The 26,533-nt window shown below is 35.1% G+C and overlaps 1 protein-coding gene across 4 annotated transcripts in view; it reads left to right on the top strand.

Annotated features, from left to right (window-relative positions):
- The window catches only part of GRIK2 (glutamate ionotropic receptor kainate type subunit 2), a 354,898-nt gene that overhangs the window by 166,634 nt on the left and 161,731 nt on the right, over positions 1–26,533 (top strand). For all 4 annotated transcript variants that reach the window (XM_058021141.1, XM_058021139.1, XM_058021140.1 and 1 more), the window contains 2 exons: positions 23,754–23,897; positions 25,277–25,384. In XM_058021141.1, coding sequence (XP_057877124.1) covers positions 23,754–23,897; positions 25,277–25,384 — 252 coding nt within the window. The remainder of the gene's footprint in view (positions 1–23,753; positions 23,898–25,276; positions 25,385–26,533) is intronic.

Here is a 26,533-nt window from a genome sequence, read left to right as displayed (position 1 = left end):
TATTTTTTATGGGCTATTGATCACTAGAATTACACATTTAACATTTCAAAAGAGTGAGAAATGAGAGTAAAATACGTATCTCTACATAGAAGTATATTCTATACCTTTTGTTGCTGTTTTCTGCTGAATTTATAATCTTTCATATAGCAGTTAATGGTCAGAGGGACCATACTTTAAAATCTGGGGTTTATCTATTAATGAAAATACCACCTAGTCACAACCCAGACCCAGAACATGCAAAATTTAACTAGTGAATTTTTTTCTTGATTTATGGGACTGTCACCCTAGGACAGGGGCTTACTGTTTAATCCCCATTGGTTATGAAGCTGTTCTCTTCCACACCCATAACATATGCTATCCAGCTTCCTTGCTTGCTGTGAACTTGTAAACTCTTTCAGTATGTGATTGATGAATATTAAATTGAATCACAGAACACAAGAAAGTGGCATAGACATGCCTATGCAGACATGATTTATAGGTGCAGTCTCAAAAATCTGCCTGAAACTGGAGTTTTCAGAAACTGGCTTTGAATAGGACTTGACTGCTTTCTGGCATGCCGTGATTTGAAGAAAGCTGCCTTTGCAAAATCAAATTTTTTATGTTCAGAGAGGAACAGTGTAGATGTATAACCTCTCAATAATTATCACCAAACTAATGACTTTGTCCTAAAGAACCTGAGGGTAGGTGAAAACAAAGAGAGATAAAGTCTGGAAAATTGAAAAACTATTACTGATTTTGACGTATACCTATTTTAAGACCTAAAATGTGCAAGAAAAACATTTGGAACACAAAAATTATTTATTTGTAGGAATTCACTTATATGTTAAAAGTATATTAGGATTTGGGTCCATTTTTTTGTGAGATTAAATTGAATGTATATTTTTAGTTTTTACTCTGTATTTCTGAGAGACATACTTTAAAAATCAGAATTGATTTTTAAAGTTGACAGAATTGCTTGAACAAACAAGCTTAAAGACTGGTGGATTTCTGGAGAGTGGTAAAAAATATTGAGACCTGAGAATGTTAGAGCTGCATGTTAATTAAAGTTTCTAAGGTTTTTTTTTAGTAAATTCGGGTCAGATTACTCTGGTTACTATACCCTAAAATGTGGTTTATGGCTATGTATAAGGTCCAGATATGTACTTGGTTCTTTAGGCACAAGTCTGTCAGTGTCAACAAGACCCGAATTTCAATGTAAGTTCTTTGTAGTCATTTATAAAACACCCTGTGGTTGTTCTTCATTTTTGCTATGAAAATAAGCCAGTATTTAATCTATTAGTTTTCCAAAGACTTTTAAAATTATTTTTTGCCTCAGCCATAAATAATATATTATTCAAATATAATTTTACCTGGAAGAGATGGGAAGCAAGAAGAAGAAAAGAGTGATTGGCTGCTGCTTTTATGAGAGTAGAGATAGGTTTTTAGTTAGAATATGTATTATTCATGTGTGGAATTCTCATTTGTTTAGTTCATTATAGAAATTAAATTAGAAATTACTAATAGAAGTCAGCTATCCTCTGTAGACGCAACCCCCCTAAAGACAGTGCACAAAGCTGTTATTCAAATCTATGAATAATTATGTCTAAGTGTAGAGTGGATATCTAACAGGATCATAGAATGAAGGCTTTTTTTTAATAGTCTGGTAGGTTTTTCTTCACAAATTGAGCTTTGAAAAATTAAGTAGATAGTTGAAGCTCTGTGCTGAATGCCCTTTTCAAAAGGCTAAAATTTTAATTTCATGGATTCCAATGGAGTATCTTTCAATCTAGCATAAAAATTTTTTTGCATTGTTTTAGCAAAGGATATTATAACCCCCTCTGTTGGCCCACAGTTCTGTATGATTGAATGATTTCTCTATTTACCTTTTTAGTGCATTTTTAGATATCTGTCTGGTGCAGATGTAGACACACTTCAAAGGCTAAAGCTGTTCAGAGAAGAGCAAATATTTTCTTCTAATGTTTAAAAATATACATTAAATCCATTGTATAATATAATGGCAATATATAATGTATGTAATCAGAAAAGTTTATCTACTCATTTGAACATTGTTAACAGGAGAATTAAATCTTGTGTGTCTGGCTGGGATTGTTTTATTAAGAAATTCAGAAAAAAACAAACAAAAAAGTTGTTAAAACCAAATTTGGAGTAACATTTTTCCTTCTGATATAAAAACTATTCTTAATTAATGCTAGGAAATATAAATCTTTTACAGACAAAACTGCAACTGGGCATTAGAATTTTAATATTTCTCTTGTGTCCCATTCTGATTAGGTTCAATGAATGCTGGGAGAAAATATGGAAAGGAAAGAAATAAAAGTGTACACTATCTGTATAACTTTTAATTTTTGAAGAAATTTTTCTTATTCTACTTAGACAAAAATTTTACTATGAGCCATTGAGGACAGGGATGTGATTAAAGACAACCAGGACAGCTTCACCAAGAGTAAGTCCTGCCTGGCCAACCTAGTGACCTTCTGCAATGGAATAAATGCACACCTCCTAGCATTTTTAGGAGGTGCTAAAAATGTCATCTATCTGGACTTCTGTAATGCCTCTGACACAGTCCCCCACAACATCCTCCTCTCTAAATTGATGAGAGTTGGATTTGATGGGGGGATGGTTTGGTGGATAAGGAGTTGATTGGATGGTCACATCCAGAGGATGAAGGGCAATGACTCAGAGCCCAGTGGACATCAGTGACAAGTGGTGTCCTCTGGTACACCCTCAGCAAATTCGCAGATGACACTGAACTGAGTGGTGCAGTGTCACTGACATCTTTTCATAAAAATCCTTTTCTTTAGGATTTTTCCCCTTCCGGGAAGCTGAGGCCCCAGAAAGAGAATGTGAACAATTGTTATCTGCTGCTGTGAAATGCAATAGGTGCACCTGTGATTTGCCTATGTTCCATGTTTACAATTAAGGGCCAATCAGAGACCAAGCTCTCTGGGACAAATTCACAGAGAGCTCCCTTGTTTATTGATTCTTTTTTTATTCTTAGTTTAGCAGCTCCTGAACTTTTCTCTCTATTCCTTTTAGTATAGTAATAATGTAATATATATCATAAAATAATAAATCCAGCCTTCTGATCATGGAGTCAAGATTCTCGTCTATCTCTCTCACCCTGAGGAACCCTTGCAAAGCCATGCAACAGTGCAGTTTACATTGCCATCCAGAAGGACACGTTGCCATCCAGAGGGACCTGGAGAAGCTCAAGAAGTGCACCCATGGGAACCTCATGGGGTTTAACAAGTCCAACTGCAAGGTGCTCGACCTGGATGTGGGCAACTCTGCTATCAATACAGGCTGGGGGTTGAAGGGTTTGAGAGCAGCCCTGCTGAGAAGGACTTGGGGTGCTGGTGGATGAGAGGCTGAAGATGGGCTGGCAATAGAATCATTACGGATGGAAAAGACCTCCAAGATACCTTTGAACAAACACCACTATGCCAACTAAATCCTAGCACTAAGAGCCATGTCCAGTCATTTCTTGGACACTTCCAGGCATGGTGACTCCACCACATTCCTGGTGGAGCCTGATGCAGCCCATTCCAATTCTTAAACTACCCTTTCAGTGATGAAAATCCTCCTGATGTCACACCTGAACCTCACCTAGCAGAGCTTGAGGTAATTTTCTCTTGTCACTGGTTGCCTAGGGGAAGAGGCCACATCCATCTGGCTAAAACCTATTTTCAGGTAGCTGTAGAGGTCTCCCTCAGCCTCCTTTTCTTCACACTAAACAACCCCAGCTCTTTCTGCCACTCCTCGTAGGACTTACCCTCTACACCTTTGACCAGTTTCATCATCCTTCTCTGGACATGCTCCAACACCTCAATATCTTTTTTGAGGTGAGGGCCCAGAATGGGACACGGTACTTGTGGTATGGCCTCACAAGTGACAAATACAGGGGGACAATCTCTATCCTACTTCTGCTGGCACACTATGCCTTTTGCCTTCTTGGCCACCTGGGCACATGCTGGCTCATGTTCAGCAGCTGTTGACCGCAACTCCTTGTCCTTTTCCGCTGGGCAGCCTTCCAGCCGCCGTTCCCACAATCGGTATTGTTGCATAGGGATGTGGTGACTGAAGTGTGGGATCAAGCATTTCACCTTGTTGAACTTCATACAACATGCCTTGTCCCATTGATCCAAGCAATGCCGATCGAATGTGTGCTTGCAGCCCACAAAGCCAATTCTATCCTGAGCTGCATCAGAAGAATTGTGACCAATAGATTGATGGAGGTGGTTTTCCTCCATACTTCTTTTCTGAGAACCCATCTGGAGTTCTGAGGTCCAGTTCTGGTGTCCCCAGAACAGAAGGACATTGGCATGTTGGACCAAGTCCAGAGGAGGACCACAGAGATGATCAGAGGAGTAAAACACCTCTCCTACAAGGAAAGACTGAGAGAATTGTGACTATTCAGCATTGAGAAGAGAAAGCTCCAGGGTGACCTTTGAGCAGCTTTTCAGTACCTGAAGGGAGCCTACAAGAAAGCTGGAGGGCGACTTTTCACAAGGGCATGTAGTGATAGGACAAGGGGGAATGGCTTCAGACTGAAAGGAGAGTAGATTTAGACTAAATATTAGCAAGAAATTCTTGATTGTGCGGATGTGAACACAGGGACAGTTTGCTCAGAGAAGTTGCCCCATGCCTGGAAATACTCAAGGCCAGATTGGATGGTGCATTGAGAAACCTGATCTAGTGGAAGCTGTCCTGTCTGTGGCAGGGTGTTTTGGAAAAAGAGTGTTTTTAAGCTCTCTTCCAACTCAAACCGTTTTGTGATTCTGTGAAGCAAAGAATTTGTTTAGAGCACTTTTCTACTCTATAGGCAGATAAAAGAAATAACTTTTGTACGCTGAATAACACCTCATAATGAAAATGTCCAAAGAAGAGATCCAGTCCTCATTAAATATAGTTCTACTTGGCTGCTCTCTACTTTTAATAGAAAATGAAGAACAACTGTGTGAAATAAACTGTTGATTGGCTTTGTAGCAATATGTCAGTGGTAATCCAAAAGTTTAGTGAAAGTTAATGAATAGGGATGGCTTTTGCAAGTAATGCTTTTCTTTTTGTGCTTTAAAAATAACTAGCTGAGTCATGTCCTCATGAATTGGTTGGAGCCATGTCATTCATTGGAACATACAAATAAGGAATGAAGTATGACAGCACAAAATGTAAACATCTGTAATTGCTTGTGTAGACAGCATGAGAATCACAGTGATTATGGTGATTACTGTAGAAGACCAGAAGTTTTTAACTGGAAAAATTGACAAGAGCACTGAAGGTAATAAATAGTGTAAGGGAGAAAATTTGCAGAAATTTGCAGAGAAAGAAATTTGCAGAATTTTTTGAATGTCAAGTTTAAGGAGAACTTATAATTACACAAATATTAATTATTTTTTTGTGTTTTATGCCCAGCATAATGTCTTACATTTAGCATTTTTAAGCCCAGTTGGATTTTGACTTGCAACTTGATGTCCCCTAATATTTTCTTCCCTCCACTGAAAGAAGAAAAAGGTAATTGCAAGATCTAAAAAATGTTAGCTGTTTCTGTTCAGAATCTTATAATACTAAATAATTTTTTCCAGTGTTGCAGTATATTTTATTTATCTTTACTTTGAAGACCGGTGTTGTCAGAGAAGAACAGGATGAGTATCTCAACCACTCCTAAGTAGCACTTGGAAACTAAAGTTTGGCTTTTAGAAGACTTGAATCTAATAACTTATTGTTTTCATCCACAACTAAATATCTAGTATTCTTTTTCCTAATTTTTTGTACTCTAACAGGCTTCCCATCTGCCAGTCAAAGGAGAATGTGATTTTTCTCCATATTCTGGTTAAATAGAAGCAAAGTTTACAATACGAGTGAGTTGTCTGTCTCTTTACAAATCAGTGTTTGAGGCCTGAGGCCTGCCAGAAGAAGAGGTTTGCAACCTTTGGATGCCTGTGTTATGGAGGTTTGACACTTTCTCAAACATTTAAAAAAGAAAGAGATTTTATTTTGTGCTGAGCTGTTGCTACTGGCTAGCTGAATTAGAGTGCTGGCTAAGATGGATTTTGTTCTGAAATGTCCTGTGCATTGGGTAAGGAGATCCATAAGGCATGTGGATTGCATTCAGAGGTCTGGGTTCCTAAAGGTTCAGTGTAACAATACTGAGTATAAGAATAAAGATCTTTTTCATGGTTTCAAAAATTATAGAAATTCTGCAAGTTGGTTGGTTGACCTGAGAGAAGCATTTAAGAGGATACAATGAATTAGTCAAGTGTCACGTTTGGAAAATTGAATCTATTCAATTCAAGAAGTGTAAAATCTCAGTTTCAGCTTCATCTAGGAACCAATGAAAATAAAATAGGAGGAAAGCAATTGCATTAAAGAAATCTTACACAACATGAAATCTTACTTAAACATGATAGCTTGTGTATAAGTTTGGAAGAACTCTTATTCCTGTACAATGCTCTCACTTATTTTTTCGATACTATTAATGAATTATATTTTAAAAAATCAGTGTGATTTCACAGAATAGAGCAGTTCAGGGAACTGCTTGCTGCAGAAAAACTTATAGTAATATCACAGTGAATTTTTAATCCCTGTTCAGAATATATAGCAAAGACAGAAGAAATAATAAGGTCTTTGCTCTTGAATCCTCACAGCAAAGTGCAAAGTTGAGCAGCACTGATTGAAGGATAAAATCTGAAGGTAATTAAATTATCTTTTACTTTTTTTATAATATGGCAAAGTGAGAGAAGTATTCTCTCAGGGAATGCAGCTATGATTTCTGCCCTGAGTTTGAACAGATAAATTTAAATTTCTTTTTTTCTCTTATTCCTATAAGGGAATGGTAACATTTTTATAGGTGAAATATCCAGATGTATCTAAGTGTATATAAAGATAATATATATATATAGAGAGACAGAAATACACACATCTTAAAAGGTATTTAAGATCTTCATTCAAGGTTTCATGAACAAAGCTTGCAAAGTGAATGTGAGTAGAAAATTTGCACATGTGCTAAACCCTCTAGAATAATGTCTCCATTGTCTCCCATCACTTCAATTTGCTTTCATATGGGCTTGCAACCTTCTGAACACCAGGTCTGTGTGACCAGACATCCACAGGGTCTGAGACAGTTTACTGGGAGATTTGTCCTCAGGTGGGTACTCAGTGACCTTGGTTTGTAATTCGTGGTGGAATTGGAATGCATTTTAAAAATGGTTCTTTTTTTGACAACCCTTTATTAGCAGCCAGCAATTAAATGTATTAAGAGCCCTTGTTGTTCACACTCTTTTAACCACAGAACACTAAGGGATGTATATGTTATAATTACAATTATCCATTCTCCTTATTGTCCTGCTGAGGAATGCAACTGTAATTCTGGCAGACAGACTACACAGTTGGCTTGCTGTCCTTGGACTGCAGATGTCTAATTGCAGGCAACCATTTCATTTCAAATGGCTCATTAAAACAGAAGACATTTAGCATTGCTAACATGAATCTGCATCTATGATTATGCATTTAATTAGAAAAGTGCAAGCTTTTTCTCTTTGTAATCTGGATTTACTAAATTTCTTCTATGTAATCTGTTTTGGAAGAACTTGAAATTGGCTTAATTTTTTAATCTTTTTTTTTTTTTTGCAGTGGTTAATATCTGTGTTGCTCATATGTGAACTTGATAAGATAGAAAAACCACACTGGATATGTTTCACAAGTGTTGCATTTTTGTGTTGCAATTTGAAATTTCCTTAATCTGAAAATCATTTATTCTGCCACTTTATTTGTACCTGCAGCTGAAATAGGTTTAGGCATGTGAGCATCTCTACTGCACTCACCCTGAGGACCTACTAATAAAGTAGCAAGAATAGATTAACTCTTCTGATAATTTCATTTTTCTTTAAATATTTTGTAAGAAAGGTTTCCAGTATAAATAGAAAAGATAATCTCCTTGAGTCCTTTTTTGTTTTTCTTGAGCTCTGTATCTTATTTATTGTGTATTTTTGTGTGTATTGATATCACGATTTTTGCTTAGCATAGCTTGAACCAATTTAAATTGCATTATTGATAGAGTTTCTTACTTCTCTGCATGTTTCACATATTGCTCTTATAATCCTTAGTGGTAAACTATTTTAGTAGTGTTTCAGCAAGTAAAAGTAATCAGGGGGAGAGCGGGGCAGGGTACTGTTGAGGTTGGGCAGAGAAACGCATCTGCACTACAAGCAGAGATAATGAACTCTCATTCTCCATCCTCCCCTTCTAGGAAAGCTTTTCCTCTTGCACTTGACCTTTGTTAATCTTAATCAGTTGTTTCAAAGATCTCTAGCACCAGTGGATGTGTCCAGTATCCATTTCCTGAGGCAGTTGCCTGTCACTTTAGGGTTTCTGTGTGATCCTAGTGGCAAGTCCCTTCAAGATAAGGGTTAAGATAAGGGTTCACATGTGGAAGAATGTCCAAGGAAACTAGCCTTTGCACAGGTGCTAATTTCAAAATATTGCTAAAATGTCTCCATAAGCTATTGTGCAGTGTTTTGGATTACAGGAGTGGAACAATCTGAACGGCTGATTGTTCAGAATAAGAGAGGTCAGGACAGCAAAATATGTTTAGGATGTATACTCATACTACATTTACTCATATTTTGAATAGGTGTTTATGAGTTTATGGCTGATGAGGCAGTCAATGTGCATACTAAAACTAGTGAAATACTACCTGTGAAATACTGTCTAACTCTCTATTAAAAATTAAAATGGTTATAAACAAAGATAGACTGGTCTCAATGGGCTTTGCATCTTCAGTTTTACAAGTCTAGTTAGTTTCCACATTTCTTAAGGTATATCCTGCGTCTTCTTTTTGTTTTGCATAATCTTGAATTAAACAGGAAAACACTAAGTTTTGAGGCAAAAATGTTTTGCCCCTACTGCTTGAATTAGAGCAGTAAGCACAAGAGTGTTTTCTGTTCTGCCTGGTCTGTTACAATTAACATAATATATTTTATTTATTATCCAAATACTTCAGATAAATGCTAAATGTGGGACATCTCTTATTCCCTTTTCTACCTCTCACAGTAAAGATTGAACGGGTTTAAGAAAACTGGAATTGTGTTCAGCTACTCTTTGTTTGCAATACTACCTTTATGATATTTTTGATCTGTTGCTTCTCATTTTTGTATCTGAAATCACCTTTTAGATAAAGCAACAACATACTTCCAATCCTTTTAGAAAAATAATTGCTGAAGCTTGCCTAAAGAGCCATTTGCTTAGCAGAAAAGGGAATCCATGTTTGTGGATCACCGCCGCTGTGAGGCATCCTGTCTAACTTCTATAAGGAGCTCAGTAATATCTAATGGAGCAGTTTACTCCCTTGGGCTTAACTTGGGTGGATTAGAGTTTGTTATACTTATATAATGATAATTTGATTTGTTTCATAGAAATCGCACAGTACAGTTTCCATTCAGATCTTGGATTTTTATAAGATGAGATGCTTGAAATCTGCCAAGAGGGTTTTACTCAAAGTAGGGTATACAGTGTAAACTATTAAGTCTAGGCTTCCTCTAATATCAGGATATCCAGATGAATCACAATTTTTAATTTATGGCTCTCTTAGTAGTTTTTAGATGGTTGAAGTTATAGAAATGAATTCTATAACAATTTCTTCTGTAAAGCTACAGTTCACTGGGATGAAATTTTTAAAAGGCAGTATGCTTGGAAAAATTCATGCACAAAGCCATGTGTGTTATGTACATTGAAATAATAGCTCTGAAATGTTCATAAATGTGTATGTAAACAGATGTTCAGTCTCTAAGAGGTTTTTTCATATATTACTGCTCTCTAAGGATAATTTGATGGCTCAGTTTCCTATTTTTTTCATCTTAAGAATGTAAACTATCTTGAAAAGCAATGTCTCAGCAGATCTCTTGTGCCAGTCATGCACAAGGAAAAGAGACTGGAGTCTCAGCACACACTCCCTTCTTTAGCAGCAGTGATTAGATAGTCTCTCATGTAGTTTGCATCTTGAAAGATACTTCCATTTCATATTTTTTCCCTAATGCTAATCCTTTAAGAATAAAGAGCAGTGCACAACTGTCAGTTTTAGTGAGTTGGATTTGTTTGAGCAAGATAACAGTTCCCAGAGGAATGTGAGCATGTGGTGGAGTGCTTTGCAATCTTGCTTTTCTTCTCAGAGAGCTTTCTTGACTTGGCCTTGCTGCTGCTGTTTATTTCCCTCAGGAACATCTGTGAGAGGAACTGAATTTGTCTCTGAAGTACAGAGCTGCTTCCTGGTCTTGTTTTTCCCACCTTTCATTTTTCAAACAAACATCTACTTTCCAAATTCTTTCAGTTGTGTTAATACTATACAGTGCTTAATGGATTGTGGCAGAGAGAGTGACTTTCTCAGAATTTTAATACATAGCTATTTATACAACAGTAGCTCATCCAAGGGCAATACAATGATGGGGTTTTACTAGTACTTTAATCTGATAATTTTGTTCAGATTTTAACAAACTGAAATAATGTTAAATGCCCCCCTTTTTTTTAAAATTTGTAATGAAAAAATATTGCCACTTGCTTCTCAGATTTAAACATAATGTGTTTAAGCTTCATGGACTTAGAGAAAGAAATTACTAGATTCACTCTAGAGGCAATTTTTATCATTTCCAGGGAAAGATAGTGGAGAAAACCATTTTGTGATGAAGAGCTGTACATAGAAACACTGTCCAAGGTCTAAGCTCAGAATATTGATGGAAAACATTTATAACTTACTGCACTGCTTGTGAGCAGCTTCTCTTTTCAAGACTGCAGCTAGAATCAGGGTAATTAATGATATTATATATTCCTTTAATGTTGGTCTAATTTCTCTTCTGCAATACTGTATCTTTTCTGACATTTGTTGATCCAGAAAATTCTGTCCCTTGTACAGTGGCATTAAAATGGAATGTGTCTCTTTGTCTTGTTTCTGGCGTATTGGCATCTTGTGAAATGATATTCTTTTTATTAAAGTAAGTAACTCCACTATTATTCCATGCCATGTTAAATAAGAATAATCATATATAACTGCTTTATTATTAGCTACAATAATAAAGTTGAGCTCTAGCATCTGAGCTATGAATGAAGAGGTTTTTAACTACTCTAGAATGTATGTAGATTTTAATTGTTCTTCATTGGTGTAATTGCCAAATCATTTACTACAGATTGGTAGGATTTGTCCCTCTCCTTTTCCTAAAAATGTGGAAGTGACACAGATGGGATTGCAAGCTATACATATGACTGAAATGAATCCATATGATTTTTTAAACACCAGATAAACAATTTTTCAGCTATTCATATTTTTGAGTGTTTTTTTTTTAAATGGAAACTTCCTTTTTCTTAATGAGCCTGTTACTTATGCTGGAGTATCCCTGATACAGGTAGATCTATATACAGACCAAGAAGCAATTAAACTTTTTGGGGGGCTCAGATAATATTTTGTTACCTGATTGGGAACACTTTTTATACAGAAATATAAATGTTACTCTAAGAGAAAAAGTGGAATTCTGTCTGTGTTCCATTTCCTGAATCCAGGTTTTTCCTGGGCATCCCAAGAGCAATCACGTCACCTATTTACAATGTAGAGATTAACAGGGTTAACAGTTTTCTCTGAGAATGGGAAGCGAGGATTCTCATGTAGAAGATGCATTATTCTCTCTTTAGGTGTACAGACTAAACCTTTTTTCTTTAACTTCTGTTATGAGCTTGTGTTTTACAAATTTTTAGACTCTGTTCTGAATGACTTGCATTCTGTCTTGTTTGTTTTTACTATTTAGCACAGGGGAAACGTGGTAGAGCACTCTAGAGCCTAAAGCACTTTTATTTTGGGTGTTAGTAATATCCCTCAGTACAACATCTTTATTTATTTGCAAATATAATGTAAGTTCATGTTTTCCACTACTATTTTCAGTTCTCTGACTTCCATTTGCTGTCTTTGTGTTGCTCTGTAAGTTATAGCAGGCTTGTGGCTGTGATATCCTTACTGCCTATTGATTTAAAGATTCTTTAATTGAAAAATATTCAGCAAACACGCTTTCAATTTACTGTTTTGCCCAACTAGGTTTAGATGCCAGAGGCTCATTTGCAGCAGTTGAAGGTTAAAGATTTAAAAGTAAAGCTGCATGTCACCTAGGTATACTACAGTTATAGGCAGGGTTTTCACTAAGGACTTGTCATACATCTTACATAGCCTGCAGGCTAAAAATGTGTGTCTGTGCCTTTGTGTCTGCATGTGTAACCACAGGAAAGGAAAAGGCAAAAAAAATCAATGATCTCAAAATTAATTAAAATCAGGAAGACTTCCCCCTGCTGACAGGATATTTAGGATGAAAATAATTAAATAAGCTATTGTGGCAAATGCAGTATTGATTCCTCACCAAGAGAAGCTCCTTGAAGACTTAGATGAAGATTGATAACTGGTTTTTAACAGTTAGAGCCAAAGGCAACCATTCCCATCTTCAATTCTCATGCATTTGTGCAGTCTGACAAATGACTCCCAAACCAACCCTCTATTGACCACTATAAAAAGCTATTATCTTCTATAAATAAATTGCATACACACATTGCTTCTCCATTCTTCATATTTGTAGAGCTGGAAATGCTTTATTATTTTTCCTTTCTTCATACTTTACACGAGTAGCCACCATCCTTTCAGGGCAGAAAGTTTTTATTTGCTTGTTTCAAATCAAAGTCTTTTTTTCTGGGTTGTTTTTTTTTTTTTTTTTTTTTTTTTTTTTTTTTTTTTTCATAAACATCGTCAGGATTTGCAAACTTGAATTAGAGATGGCATAAAGATAAGACTAATATTTTCAGAATAGTAACAAAAGAGATTATAACTGAAGATGGCACCAGATTTTCTCAAGTGGTCACTGGAATTAAGTTATGACATGGCTACAATAACAAGTGAAAAGGCCCATTGGAGGCAGCCTCATAAAGCAAAGCTGTTGGTGCCAAGAACCTGACACTTCTTATTTCACACTCTTCTATTTCCAGCTACTTTGCTTCCAGACTCTTGCCAGTCCATTCCTTTGGACAAAGCCAATTAGCAGATGGAGCACATAAAGTACAGCCCTCAGTCCCATCTTGCAGTGAATTTTGTTTTAAGAGAGCCTATGCATTATGAGACCTCTTCATGATGTGTGCCAGAGCACTGCTCTGTGGTGTGGCAGATCAGGAGACTCACTTCAGAAGCTCACTGCTGTTCAAAAGTAAAATCTGTGGCAAGTATTTCGCAGTAAGGAAGCCTTCAAAAATTATTGTGAGAACAAATCTCAATGAGGGAAATGAGTGAGCAAGTGTTGTTTTTGTTTTGGTGACAGACTAAAGCAAAAATAGACATAGAAAAAGCCGCATAGAGAAAGGAAAGTAAATAATATAGATTTAATACTTGTTTAAAATATCAAAACAAGCCTGTTAAAAACATTTTGTTTCAATCTAATTAATTTAGATAAATGCTTATGTAAGTAGACTCTTATACATCAACTTCTTTGTGAAAACACACTTGCAAGAGGAAAGCTTTTCTACATAATTTAGAAAGTTAGCAGTTCTATGGAAAACATACTAAGAAGTTATGAGAATTGAGAAGTGATTAAAAGGTGCTTCCTACCTATGCTTTGACAGTCTTGTCCTACTGATGGCTCTGGTGCCAAATTTCACTGTTCCCGTGTCAGTTTTTAGTGAACTAGAGCTCTGTGATATTGAGGTTTTAAGTTACTACACTGTATGGATGGACTGGTTCTTCTCAAATATTTCAATATAAAGAACTCATGCAGAGCTAATTCTCTGCAGAAATAATTCTCTGACATTGCTTTCTTTCTGACAAATTGGAAATAGTTGTACCTCCTTGAAACTCAAAGGCTTTTTGTGATTTTTATAACTGGATAATTTTTTGTTGCACTTTTAATTAAATATTAGATTAAAAATTGTAAAGAAATCAACTGCTAATAACTTTGAGACTTTAAAAGAGCTGCCTTTTGAGCTTTATATTACTCAGGCCTTCCCAATTTCATTAGAGTAGGAGATGAAATAGATAATCATGTTAAAAGGAAGAAACTACTTTCTTGTAGATCTCATTTGTGTGCTGCCTGCTGCCTTGACCTATTCATGACCAGTCAAGAAAGGTTTTTCTAAACAGCCGTGACATTTACTGCACTCCATGATATCTGGACGTTTTTTATCAAGGGCCAAAGTTAACATTTTAAATTAAGAGCATCAGGAAAAACAATTTTCCTTCTATGAATATGCATCATTCCACTGTCCATGAAAATTTTGATAGAAACTACAAGATGAATAAAATAAGATGATAAAATTTTTAACTTGATTGAGTTTATTTCTGTATAGGAGTCTTTGCACAGCAGCCTGTTTGGATAAGACCATAACATTAGGCATCTAGGTGAAGCATGATCCTTTGTGATTTTAATTTTGTCACACAATATTTTGAGTTTGCTTTCTCTCCAGGGAGGATAAAAATATTATATTATTTCCTGCAAATTTTCCACACCTGATCAATAATCTCTTCCATTTAGTTTTAGTGACAAGACTAATGTATTGCTTTATGTGTCAAAGGCCATTTAGTTAGGAGAGTTGTTTGTGAGTATGAATGAGAGAACTAGGATTCCTTATGGTACTGAGGTTAAATACTTCTGGATTTCCTTGATTTTCTTTCTCTTCTCTCTTCTTTTGTTGTTTCTTCTGGAATTTCAGACATGGAAAATATTCTGAAAAATAAGATAAATGGTATGAAAAATATGTTTTTAAATCTTGCTCAAGCATAGTTAAGAGGTACATGGACATTTCAGGAAAAATAAGTTCTCACCAGATTAGTCAGAGACATACAAAGAAGTTCTTAAAACTGCATAAGCTTGGGCGCATTTTTATTTTTAAATGTAGATTTAGATGCAGTGAAGTAATTTGACTGTTACCCTGATGGATGAAATCCCAATGGCGTATTGAAAAAAGCTGGAAGAATATTCAGTTTTTTCAATTCCTATTTTTGGTTTAGTAATTATGAAAATTATATACTATCAATTGGCTTTACGATATAAATATCCCTTTGAAAGTGAACTGTGCTTAGACAGTTCCAAAATTTTCAGAATGGATCACCGTGAATTTGAATGCTGTATATTGATACAAATTTTATTGAGTGTACCAAGTTTCAAATATATATGAAAAAAAACCTGATCACTATGAAGACTGTAGTTGGTCCTTATGTCCATCAAAAGATCATCTGTGTCTAACACGATAGCAATATCAGTTTGAGTTCTGATCAATAAGCTTGTATTCCTACTAGCAGTGAGTTACTACAAGTCAATTGTAAGTTTTGAGAAGTTCATATACATAAATTCCACACAACAATTTTTCTTTTTCTTTTCTTTCTTTTCTTAACCATTTTTCTTCTTTCTTTTTTCTTTTCTTACTTTATTTGTATACCCTTATTTTTAATATACTTTTAATGTCTGTGTGCTTTGCTATTCAAGCATAACTAAGTGCCTAAAATTTCAAATAAGATTTTATTGTCAAGGCACCTCTCTTCATTAGCCATGGAGGATCCCATTAAAACTTACTCAGCTTTGCTTGAACCACCACAATTTGAAGCTGTTCTTAAATTAGGTAAATTTTTGGGAGTTAATATATTAGAATAACAGTCAATGACAGCTGCTTTTGTGACAGCAATTTTAGAAGATAGCCTAGAAAAGTAGTGTCATAAATCAGAATGAAGCTTTTCAATCACTGAATAAACTGCCTTACTGTAAGCAGATTCTAATAGAAATTAAATGTGTCTAATGCAAATAAGTCAATGTATTTAATTGTGTCTACTCTGCGAAGCTGGAATCAGCAATTTATGAGAATCTGATTATTGCAACTAGCATCATAACATGAAAAAAAATGTTTTTTTCTAAAATAAATATTAATTAACGGAGAACTTCATTGAAATGGAAAAGTAATTATACAGTGAAAGGCAGTTGGTGGAGGCACACTGGCAAAGGAATAAAGAGTAATATTGCAAGATCAATTTGATTTTCTGTAATCTGTCTAGACTATCATCTGCATATAACAGACAAGTTGATCAAAGATTTATGAAAAAGACAATGAAGAATCTAAAAATAGAAATGCTTCTCAAATGAAACAGAACAGAACCAAGAAACTCCAAACCTCTAAACAATCTCAAAGATAAAAAATCCCCACATAAAATATCCACTTATAAAATCGAAAACTAAGATTGACACAAGCCAGTAGTGTGTCTTTTAATACTTTTTTCTTTAGATATTACTGAGTTTAAGGGGATGTTAGTTCAAAAGAGAAAGAACATTACTTATTTAGGACAGAGCCATAGGACATAAATTAATAAAAGAATTATAAAAGACTGGCATAAAGCAGAATTATATTTTGAAATAAATATATATTCTTTCATGGGTTACTTATGCTTTATACTGCTTAACAATTTGTTTTCTCCTGCAAACCTGAACTTTGCAATACTGTACATATAATCATTTTTTTTGCTGAAGATAATAAAGTTAGTATCATTAGCCCTTTGTAAAAGAAGAGAAATTGAAGGCAGGAGAAGGACATTTATTATGAATCCTCATAACTCTTTTATCTGCTTTCAAAATCACCAATATGCATTTATGTTTTTGTCATTTTACCTACCAAGTTTGAAGATGTGAAAGGTCTAAAATCCTCAAACAGTGTACTATTTTTACAGGATACAAAAATAGAATATTTAGAGATTCATTCTTTGGAACATGTGGGGTTTTCTCTCTATTTTTGATCAGATTTACATTTAATCTCTGTGTTATACTAGCTTTATGCCTCTCATTTCCATTGCCAGGTGTACTTTCTTGTTGCATGTGAGTACAAAGGTATTCACTGCATGCTGAGCAAGACCTTTCTGTAATTAGTTATGAATTGCTCGTGCAGAAGGACTTTTCATGGGGTGTGATAAGTCTTGAATGCTGAGCTAATGTAATAGTAGCAGACAGGTCTTTATTGTGGATGTGGTTGATGGAGTTGCAGTGATCACAATCATATTGATTTTTTGAATTTGAGAACAGATGAAAAGAAATAGACTACCAAAGACTAAATAATGACCCATTGTTCCTTGTAATTAGGTTTTTGCTATCTGTCCCTAAGGTATATAAGAGTGTAATGGGGTATTTTTTGAGGAAAAAGAAATTATAGCTGATACCATAATTTCTGAAGTTCAAAAGGAAGGTTGAGAAAGTGCTTCAGAATATCTTTGATCTGGAAATGTTCCATTCATTTTTAAGTATATGTAGAAACTTATATATATATAAAACTCTAGAACTTAAATAAAAACATCATAACGTCTTGTTCCTAATTGTATATTATAGGCACATTCTGCAAAGGTTTATGCATTCACGTTGACCTTTGCTATTGCAAGCAACACACTGAAGGTAATTTTATTCTTGAATTAGTAGCGTTTATGACATGAGGAGACATCTACAGGACCAAATCACCGACTATAGAATATCTAAGAAATACATTTCAAAAAAATATAATTAGGAATATATTTTTTTTTACTTCTGTCTCTTCCCCCCTGCCCCAAATCGCCATTCTATTAGTGTTTATTCCATTATTCCAGATAAATGTAGATCACCATATAAGTTGAATGATTTATGATGTGGCTGCAGAGGGGCTTCTGTCGCAGCTCAGGTAGTGTGAGTAACTGGTCAGACAGAGAAGTTTCCTTAACATTTCTTATTCCTTTAAATGAAATTTCCTTTCATAATTAAGATTTAAGCTCTAACTTCACAAGAATGACAAGGTGTCCTTGTCAGAAAAAATAAGTCAAAATTTTCCTATTCACTTCAGGTTATATTGTTAATCTTTAACGTTTTATTTGCTAAAATTAAATTCTGGTCTTAATCAAAGATCAAGCAGATGGGCAAAATACTTCTGCTGTTGTTATTTCAGGGAAATGTGTTTAAGCTACTTCCTAAACAGATTTTCTGTGTCTATTTCTGACAAAATTTTAAGTTCTCTGAAAGCTTCACCTGCAATGACTTAAAATCAAGCTGCAATAAGTGGCTACCCACCTAACTAATTTTCATATACGTCCAGTTTCTTAACACCTAAATATTTTATTAAATGACATTACTAACCAAGAATGTTCTGAGAGATGTTCTACCACTTCAAACTCTTATATCAGGTAATACATGCTTATTCTGTCAATAAAAGAATGTATATTCTTTCCTATATTGACAATGCAATGACAAGAAATTTGGAAACCATATCGCTATCATTTGGAATGCTTTTCCTATTCCTTTCTTCTCTTGGTATTTTCTAAGACTTTGTCACTGTTCCACTTTACTATTTCAATTCAAATTGTACATCAAACTAGAAGGCATTGAGGCAAAAGAGGAAATCCTTTCTTTTCTTTTGCCTTTTTGTGTAAGAAAAAATTACACTTTGAAACATAAAATTACCTGACTAGTTCACTTTTCTAGATCAAAAACTTCAAGAATTTTAATTAGTGTAAAGTCTTTTTTATATTGTATGAAATAAGTAATTTGCTTTGTTTGGATGTTAAGTATTTTGGTGATGGGGAAAATAATTTGCATCTATTTTGACTCTACTTAAAATCACTGCAAACCAACCCCCTGTTAAAATTCTCTAGACCATTAAAAGTTAAAAAAATAATTTAATCAGCAATGCATTGTTTAAAGCACTAGAGGATTTTGAAAAAAAAGCTAACAGATTTTTTTAAAAGTTAGATGAACATTGTTTATAGCTTACTGGTGCTCATATCTTGTTCCCTATTGGAATGCAGTTTTGGGGGTGAAAAAACATATCTGTGCTCTTTTCATAATTGTACCCTAGAGTGGAATTAGGAATGTGTCAAGAAGTAAGAAAACATGAGCATTAATAAGCATACAATGCCATTTAACAGTTCATAAAACAGTAAAATTTAATCCCAGGCTGAAAGATTTATTAAATCTCAGCAAAATGGTTTTGTGGGATGTGAGCAAGTGAGAATTAAGTGAAATGATTTCAGGGGCAATAGATTTTATTAGCTGAGTTGGGGAGGAACTAGTTTTGCAAGCCATTTCTTCTTAATTTCATTCACTTGTAATAATTGCCTTGAGTGTGGGAGATCTTTCTGTGAGTAGTAGTAGCATGTTTGGTCTCTGGAATTTGTGTGCATAATGCTGCATTTGTCAGGCATCATCTAACTGAAATGTCTTTTGCTGATGGGCTTGTGCAGAAGTTCCTCTCATGGTTGTGAAAGATATTTAAATCTAATACAATTCACACATTCATCAGAAAGCTAGAATGACTCCTATTGGGTTTATAAGAGCTTTTTTGGTTTTTTTGGTAATATTTTTCATTCATGCTTCATTTCTGTACCCTTTAACACACCTGGGAAAGACAAAGTAAAATTTCGTTCTTCAATATTTATCTCTTGTTCTGGACCTTCTTGAAAAATCTCTTTGTAGGGTAGATTTGAAAGTAGAGTTTGGAGGCATCTGATCAAGAATATGTAGTGAATTAAGTAGAGTGATGTTAGCACCATTGACACCACATTATACAAGAATTTAGGGGAAAAAAGTTCCTATGTTACTAGTTACTCTGTTTTGTGGGTTAAAATCTTGTTGTCCTAACAAAATTTGAGATCTAGCCCTTAAAATTTTCTGGTCAAGCATTAGTAGACTCTATAAAAAAGGAACTACATATTTTTATAAATAAAAATAATCTTATTTTTATATGTAACCAATCATTGTTTCTGTAGTTTATACCCAGTAATTTTTAAATTCAACTTTTCAATTTTTTGTTGAACAGGACAAACTTTAAGGAAGGTAATAGTGCCAGTAATGAGGAGCTCTCCTGCACTGTAGGTAGTCTTTTCTTCTTGACTTCTAAGTGTCATCAGACTTTTTGCGCATAACGTTTTTTAAGTTGTTCAAAAGAAAGAAAGCAGAGGAAGCTTCTATAGGAAAATCAGTCTTCAAAGGAAAATGATGATAATAAAAAAAAAACCTTGGACAGAGGGCTACTTCTGTACACTGTGCTCACAATGGAAATTACCTAAAGTACAAAAGTAATATGAAGAAAAATGAAAGGCAGGTGGTAGAACAAAAAAATTAAAAGTGTTTTGTTTGTTTATGGAATATGCCACTTATTCAAGGTTTTCTAGCTAATAATTATGTATTGTTTGTTAAGTTGTCACTAAATATAAAAGAGAAGAGTAAGTAATAATCAAAGGACAAGTATTGCTCATAGGTTAAGGTGATTATAGACATTTTTGATGGTTTTGAAATGAGCAAGTATTTCACTGCAAATCCTTACTCTGCAGTGATGACTAAGTAATGTTCCTTTTCCCTAAAACATTTATGCTGGGGAGGTAGAAGATTTGATTAAGCTGTCCTGCTCATTGTACCTGCAGCATCTACTACTTGCTCAGGCTCTTAGATTAAAGAACAGCTGCTGTTCTTACTCTCCAAATTGTACCACGTCATTTCTGTCCTTCATAAACCTGACTATGAATAGACTGGATATGTTGGGAGTAAAAAAACCCCAAATCCAACAACCTGACTTTGCATCCAGTGTTCTATCCCGGGCATTAATCTTGTGTAAGAAATAAAATACAGTTTTTAAGGGCTAATGGAAAACTCATTCCCTATGTAACATGCCCCACCTTGTGTACTTATACTACTTTGCAAAATGGGATTGCAACATTGTCATTCTGTTCTAAAGCCTTGGAAGGCCAAGTGCCATAAACACAAGCTTAGCAAGAAAAGCTTGTTGCAGTATGAAATGGGCATGTTAACACTTAAACCAGTGACCACAGTCAGTCTGAATTGATTTTGTTTCTGATGATACTATGATCTGAAATCCAGTCAATAACAAACTGTTTTTTGTATATGATGAAATAAGCTTCACAATGGACTAGAGACTTTATATACATTGCTTTAATGTGTTCACGCCTTTTCAAGGACTATGCCAATAAAATGTGAAAGTGTTCTGTCACTTCTATGCATTTATTGAATACTATTGTCATGGTCACCTAGGAAACAAATGCAGGTATAATTTGTGAGCATTTGCAATTTCTTTTCATTCTTGATGTAGCTGAGGAAGTCACACATAAGAATCATTTTAATTAATGCACAAAATTTTTCAGAATACATTAATGACCATCAGACAATAAGCAGAATGCTATGAACAGTTTGACCTTTGAAATATAGTTGGATTTACCTCACAAGGATAAAAGTTTACTGATTAAAGATAGGAAGACAAAGATGATCTTGAAGAGAATAATGAGCTGCATATGAAAATTATAAGCTATTCTACTTTAGAAGTATTATTCAGAAAATATGCAGGTAAAGATAGCATAAGAACTAAAATGTAATGAACTTTATGCATACTTTACTAATCAACAAAAGCTTGACTCATGCTGTGCATTAAGTGAACTGTACAATATCTTCCATTAAAATTTTTAATGAGTCAATTCAGTTTGGTACAAAACTGATTAGAGAATAAGAATACTATGTATCAAAGTTAATTTTTTACTTCTGTTTTAGTTTGAATAGGGCATTTTCTTCTAGAATATTTTAAGAACTGTTCACAGTTTTTAAAGGAATTTTAGCAACATATTTGTCTTTGCAAGAAAATCTAGATATACTTAATTTGTGATGTGCTTGTAACTTTATATTTATGACAGTAGTAACTGATAGATATGGGTCCAGATTTATCCATCTGATAGGACAGGGCTTGTCAACTGAGTTATGGACATTACACTATTGCATTTTCTTCCTCATTTGCTTTGTCTTTGATGAACAGATTTTGACAACATATTTTCAGAATCAGAGAATGTTATGGATTTGGAATGAACCTTAAAGGTCATCTAACCCCAACCCTGCCTGCCATGGACCAGGTTGCTCAGAGCTCCATTCAAGCTAGCTTTGAACACTCGCAGCTTTGGGAACATCCACAACTTCTCTGAGCAACCTGTTCCAGTCCCTCACAACATATATCTGCTGGAGCTTATCATGTGCCTTTGACATCTTTGGGTGGTTTTGTCATCCTACAGATTTCCACTTCAGTGGCTTATAGAATTTGACAGCCATGTTGTTCTGTATCTGGCATAATGTCCATTTGATTCCTTCTGACGGGTCTTAACAGTTCTGCTTCCAAATTTGCATCTAATTAATCAGTTGGTGCTGGTGTTGAATTTCTGATTGCTTCTTGGTGGGATATTTTTGTTAAAGCCTCATAGCAATTTCTGCTTTCCTTCATTGAAACAAGGACTACAGTTTTAGAAATTAAACTGATTTAAAAACCAGTTTGCATTTCTGAGTCAGATTTATGTGTTGTACTTATTTAAAAAGCTGTTGTCTAGACTTTGACTACTGCCAAGTCTTGCTTCTAGAATATTAAACTTTTCATGACGCTTACTCAGCATGTCATTCCAGCTTTTTGGTGTTTCACTGCCTCCTTGTCAAATATCAGCTTGCCTTAAAAGCACTTTAATGCCTTGAAGATAATGAACAATTTGGCAGCAAAAATATTTTCTGACTGATTTGAAACCTCTGCATAAACTGCTTGGAGCCTCAGATCATTGAAACCTCTTATGCTGGCTTTTTTGAAATTAGGATTTATTTCTGTTTGAATTCTGAAATCTCTCCTTGGGAGAGCCATTTAAATGTGAGTGTGTATTTTTCTCTTTAACAGTAGCTTATGGGCTATAATGGTAGAATATTTTTGCATTTTTATGTTTAGTTTTATTGTAAAGAGCCTCGGGATGCCTTTGCATGAAAGGCACTATATAAGCTCATTTTGCATTGCATTGTATTGTATTGTGACAAGTGCAATAATCTCCAGGTTTCCTATCCATTAAAGAACTAATTTCACAGCTCACTAATTATGTGAATGAGAAGGGGAAATAGGTCCTTTTTCTCTAAGGTATGCTGAGCAGATGGTGTAGCACTCATTTCCACCAGCTGAATCTAAGGTCCTCTCGTGCTTTTGGTTCTGAGGTTTACCAGGCCTCTGTTTATCAAGGAGAACAGGAGAGAGAGATCACTTTCTTGTACAGCACAACAGTATTACTGAGAGGCTGTCTGTCCTTTGGTAATACAACATTTCTTAGCAAACACTATGTCTAAGTCTATTTATTTTGGATGGGACATGAAAACTATTAAAATTAATGTGCATTTTGATGTAATTCTAATCTAACTCTGATTTATTGAAGATACTGATTAGTTCTGCTATAGGGATTTGAACTGATGCACATTAAAAATTATTAATGATTCATATGAGTGTTGTTGGGATGGAATCTTGTTTTGTAATTTCAAAACAAAAAAAAACATTACTTCCTGAACCTGTACACTTTGCTTTATAGCTAAGGTTTTCTCAGCTTGTTTCCTTTTTTCTTTTGCATCATTCATGAAAATAACCAACTTGAATCAAACATGCACACAGTGATTTATACAGCTCCCTAACGTACTGCTTTTTAAAGTAACTTGAGTCATCAGATGCTCGTGTACTCCCATGATCCTGAAAAGTCACTATCTGAGCCCTTTTTGCAGCATTAAAAAGAGAAAAGCTAAGACTGCTGAAGATCCTGACATAACTTATGTATGACACAGCAACAAGCCTACATTTTGCAGCGCTGCACAAGCAGCTGGGCCATTTTTATTTCCTTCAGCAGAAATAAATAAATTAGCAGTGCTAATTTGTTGTTTCCCTCTCTGTGTGTGCTGACGGTGCTGGTGGTGCTGTCGTTTCAGACGGACGCGGCTCTGATGTACGACGCCGTGCACGTGGTGTCGGTGGCGGTCCAGCAGTTCCCGCAGATGACCGTCAGCTCGCTGCAGTGCAACCGCCACAAGCCCTGGCGCTTCGGGACGCGCTTCATGAGCCTCATCAAGGAGGTAAGCCACTCAGAAAGGGTCCCGCTCCCCTGCTTTTTTTTTTTTCTCCCAGTTCTTTCCCATTTTCTTTTGCTTTCGCTCCATTTGTCTGGGTTTTTTGGGTTTTTTTTCACTAGGTGGTCGTCTTGTTATATATAAGGAGTTTGACAAGCAAGACGGCATTTTTATTTGAAAGTGTTACTTGGAACTAAAGTACTTGAAAGTATTACTTGGAACTAAATTTCCTGAAGTACTACTTAGTACGAAAATATTTGTAAAGGTGAAATAACTGCATTCTAAATAAAACTTATATTTGTAGATAGTAGGTTTATGTGGAGTATTTGTGGCATTAAAACCCCAAGCACCTGAAACTCTAAACTGTAGACCGATTATGAGAAATCCATCAACTAAACACTGGCATAAGTTTAAAGGGGCCAGGAATTAATTTTACTTCCTGGTTAAAAGTAATTTTTTTCTTAATTTTCTATAGTGAATTACTATATGTCTCCTTGATTACCCAAGATGCTGTTTAGATATTGACAGATAGGGACAGCAAAGCTATGAGATTTAAGGTGCTAAAGACTACTCAGTTCAAGACTGTAGACTGTTCAAATCTCCAATACTGTAACTCCTTATACAGTGTTTCTCAATCCTGATATACAAAATATTCTGATGAAGAGAACAATTTGCAGTGGAATGTAATTTTTTTTCCAATATTGGTTCCTTCTAGGAACCAATAATAATTTTATTTCCCACATTTTCTCTCCTACTTTGTATAGTTTCAGGACTAGGGTAGATTTTAAGTTATAAAAAAAGTTAGGCTATTGCATTTTATTAAAAGTGAGGAATAAGCTTAGGAAGGCTGGCTCACTGACCTCATTTTTTGCTGTCTTGGTGTGGTTTCAGGGGAATCAGCATCTTCCAAAAGTAAGCTTTTATTTGAATGAAATTTCCTGAGAAAAAATATGAAGTCCAGCATTAATGAAAAAGATTGAAACTTTGGGACTGGGGAGGGGGAAGTATGTAGGGAGCAGACATATAGACATATTTTCATTCCTCCATCAAAATGCATGCATGAATGATGGAGGAATGAAAAAAACCCAGCCTTTTATCTTGTTCAGTATATCTTGTTCAATAAAAGAACTGAAAAGAATAATAGAATCCATTGCCTGATATGGAAAGTTTAAAAAATTGTCTATGAAGCCTAAAAGAAAGTTTGATTTCATTAGCAAAAAATAAATACAAAATATTTAAAAACACAAAATCAGCGACAAGGTAAGTTATTTACATAAAATGAATAATTAATGATCCCATTTTGACAGGAGTAGTTTGCTCATTGAGAAAAAAAAATAAAGGAAGAGGTATTTATTTCTAGAAATTGTTTTTTTCTTTCTTCACAGGCCCACTGGGAAGGCCTCACAGGCAGGATAACTTTCAACAAAACGAATGGCTTAAGGACAGATTTTGATTTGGATGTCATCAGCCTTAAGGAAGAAGGTCTTGAAAAGGTATGTAAGACATTTGCCTGCAAGGAAGTGGGAAATAAAACAAAACTTAACCCCTATAAGCATTTGCAACAGTATTTCTTGTGTTATGTAAGAGTGCACCTGCTCTCAAGTCAGTATAAGTGGTACTAAAAAGTTAAGAATTGGTGTCATCAGTGGTTTAGCTGTCTTCTGACATTAATGTTTCTTGTACAGAGGTGGAGTGAGAGCCCAAAGAACTGGGAAATGCTCTTTCCATGTAGCTTAGTATTGTCCATATTTGAACTTAAGAGCTCAGGAAGCATGTACAGATATTTGGCCTGCCTATATGGCACCATCATAATCTGAAGTCAGATCATCTATCCTCCAGCCACCTTACCATGAACAGGCAATTGCAGGAAGCTACAGTGTCTCACATGGTTGTGACCAGCAGGCAAAGGTTTTGCAACTGGCATCTGTCTTGAAGTTTGCATTTAGATCTGATGTTCAGTCTTCTGTAAGAACTATGTTTTTCTTCATCTTCAGATCAAGTTCTGTCAGCTATTGCCCCAAGGTGGCAATTGTGGGCACAAATAAAAACAGAAATTAAGGGAAGGGACCATACTGCAGATTTGCATTTTCTTCTATAAATCATTGAATGGAGATGCTAGCATAAACAACATATTTTCCCAAAATTTCAGCTCACAAGACTAGCTTTGGAATATTAATTTTCTCTTACTGGGAAGATTTGTAAAAGCTCAGAAACCATGAGCTTGTCTTGAAACACTTACATAGTAATAGCATTCTTGTTGTCCAGAGGAAGACCTGTGATTCAAGAACTAAATTATATTTGAAAATGCTCAGTTATACATTGACAGTAGATTTCTGCCATTAAGTGTCCCATGAAGTGAACTCAGGCAACTTAGCCAGGGGAACGAATTACTAGACTTGAAAAGTAAATCAGTATTTTGTACGAGTAGAATAAGTACAGTGCAACCTCTCTTTTTTACTGGAAACAGAAATGGAAGAATTAATGTCATGGTAGTAGCTAAATAAGTCAGCAGTGGCTGAAGAGTTTGTATGTAAGTGACAAGTGTTGAAAATGTAGAAAGGAAGTCTTTGTAATTTAGGATGGCTTTAAGAACATTAGGTGACATTTGGGAATCGCAAAGCAACATGAGATTTCTGGAAAAT

Source organism: Melospiza georgiana, chromosome 3 (genome assembly GCF_028018845.1).
Source record: "Melospiza georgiana isolate bMelGeo1 chromosome 3, bMelGeo1.pri, whole genome shotgun sequence".
Classification (NCBI taxonomy): Eukaryota; Metazoa; Chordata; class Aves; order Passeriformes; family Passerellidae; genus Melospiza; species Melospiza georgiana.
This window is presented reverse-complemented; position numbering and strand designations above follow the sequence as displayed.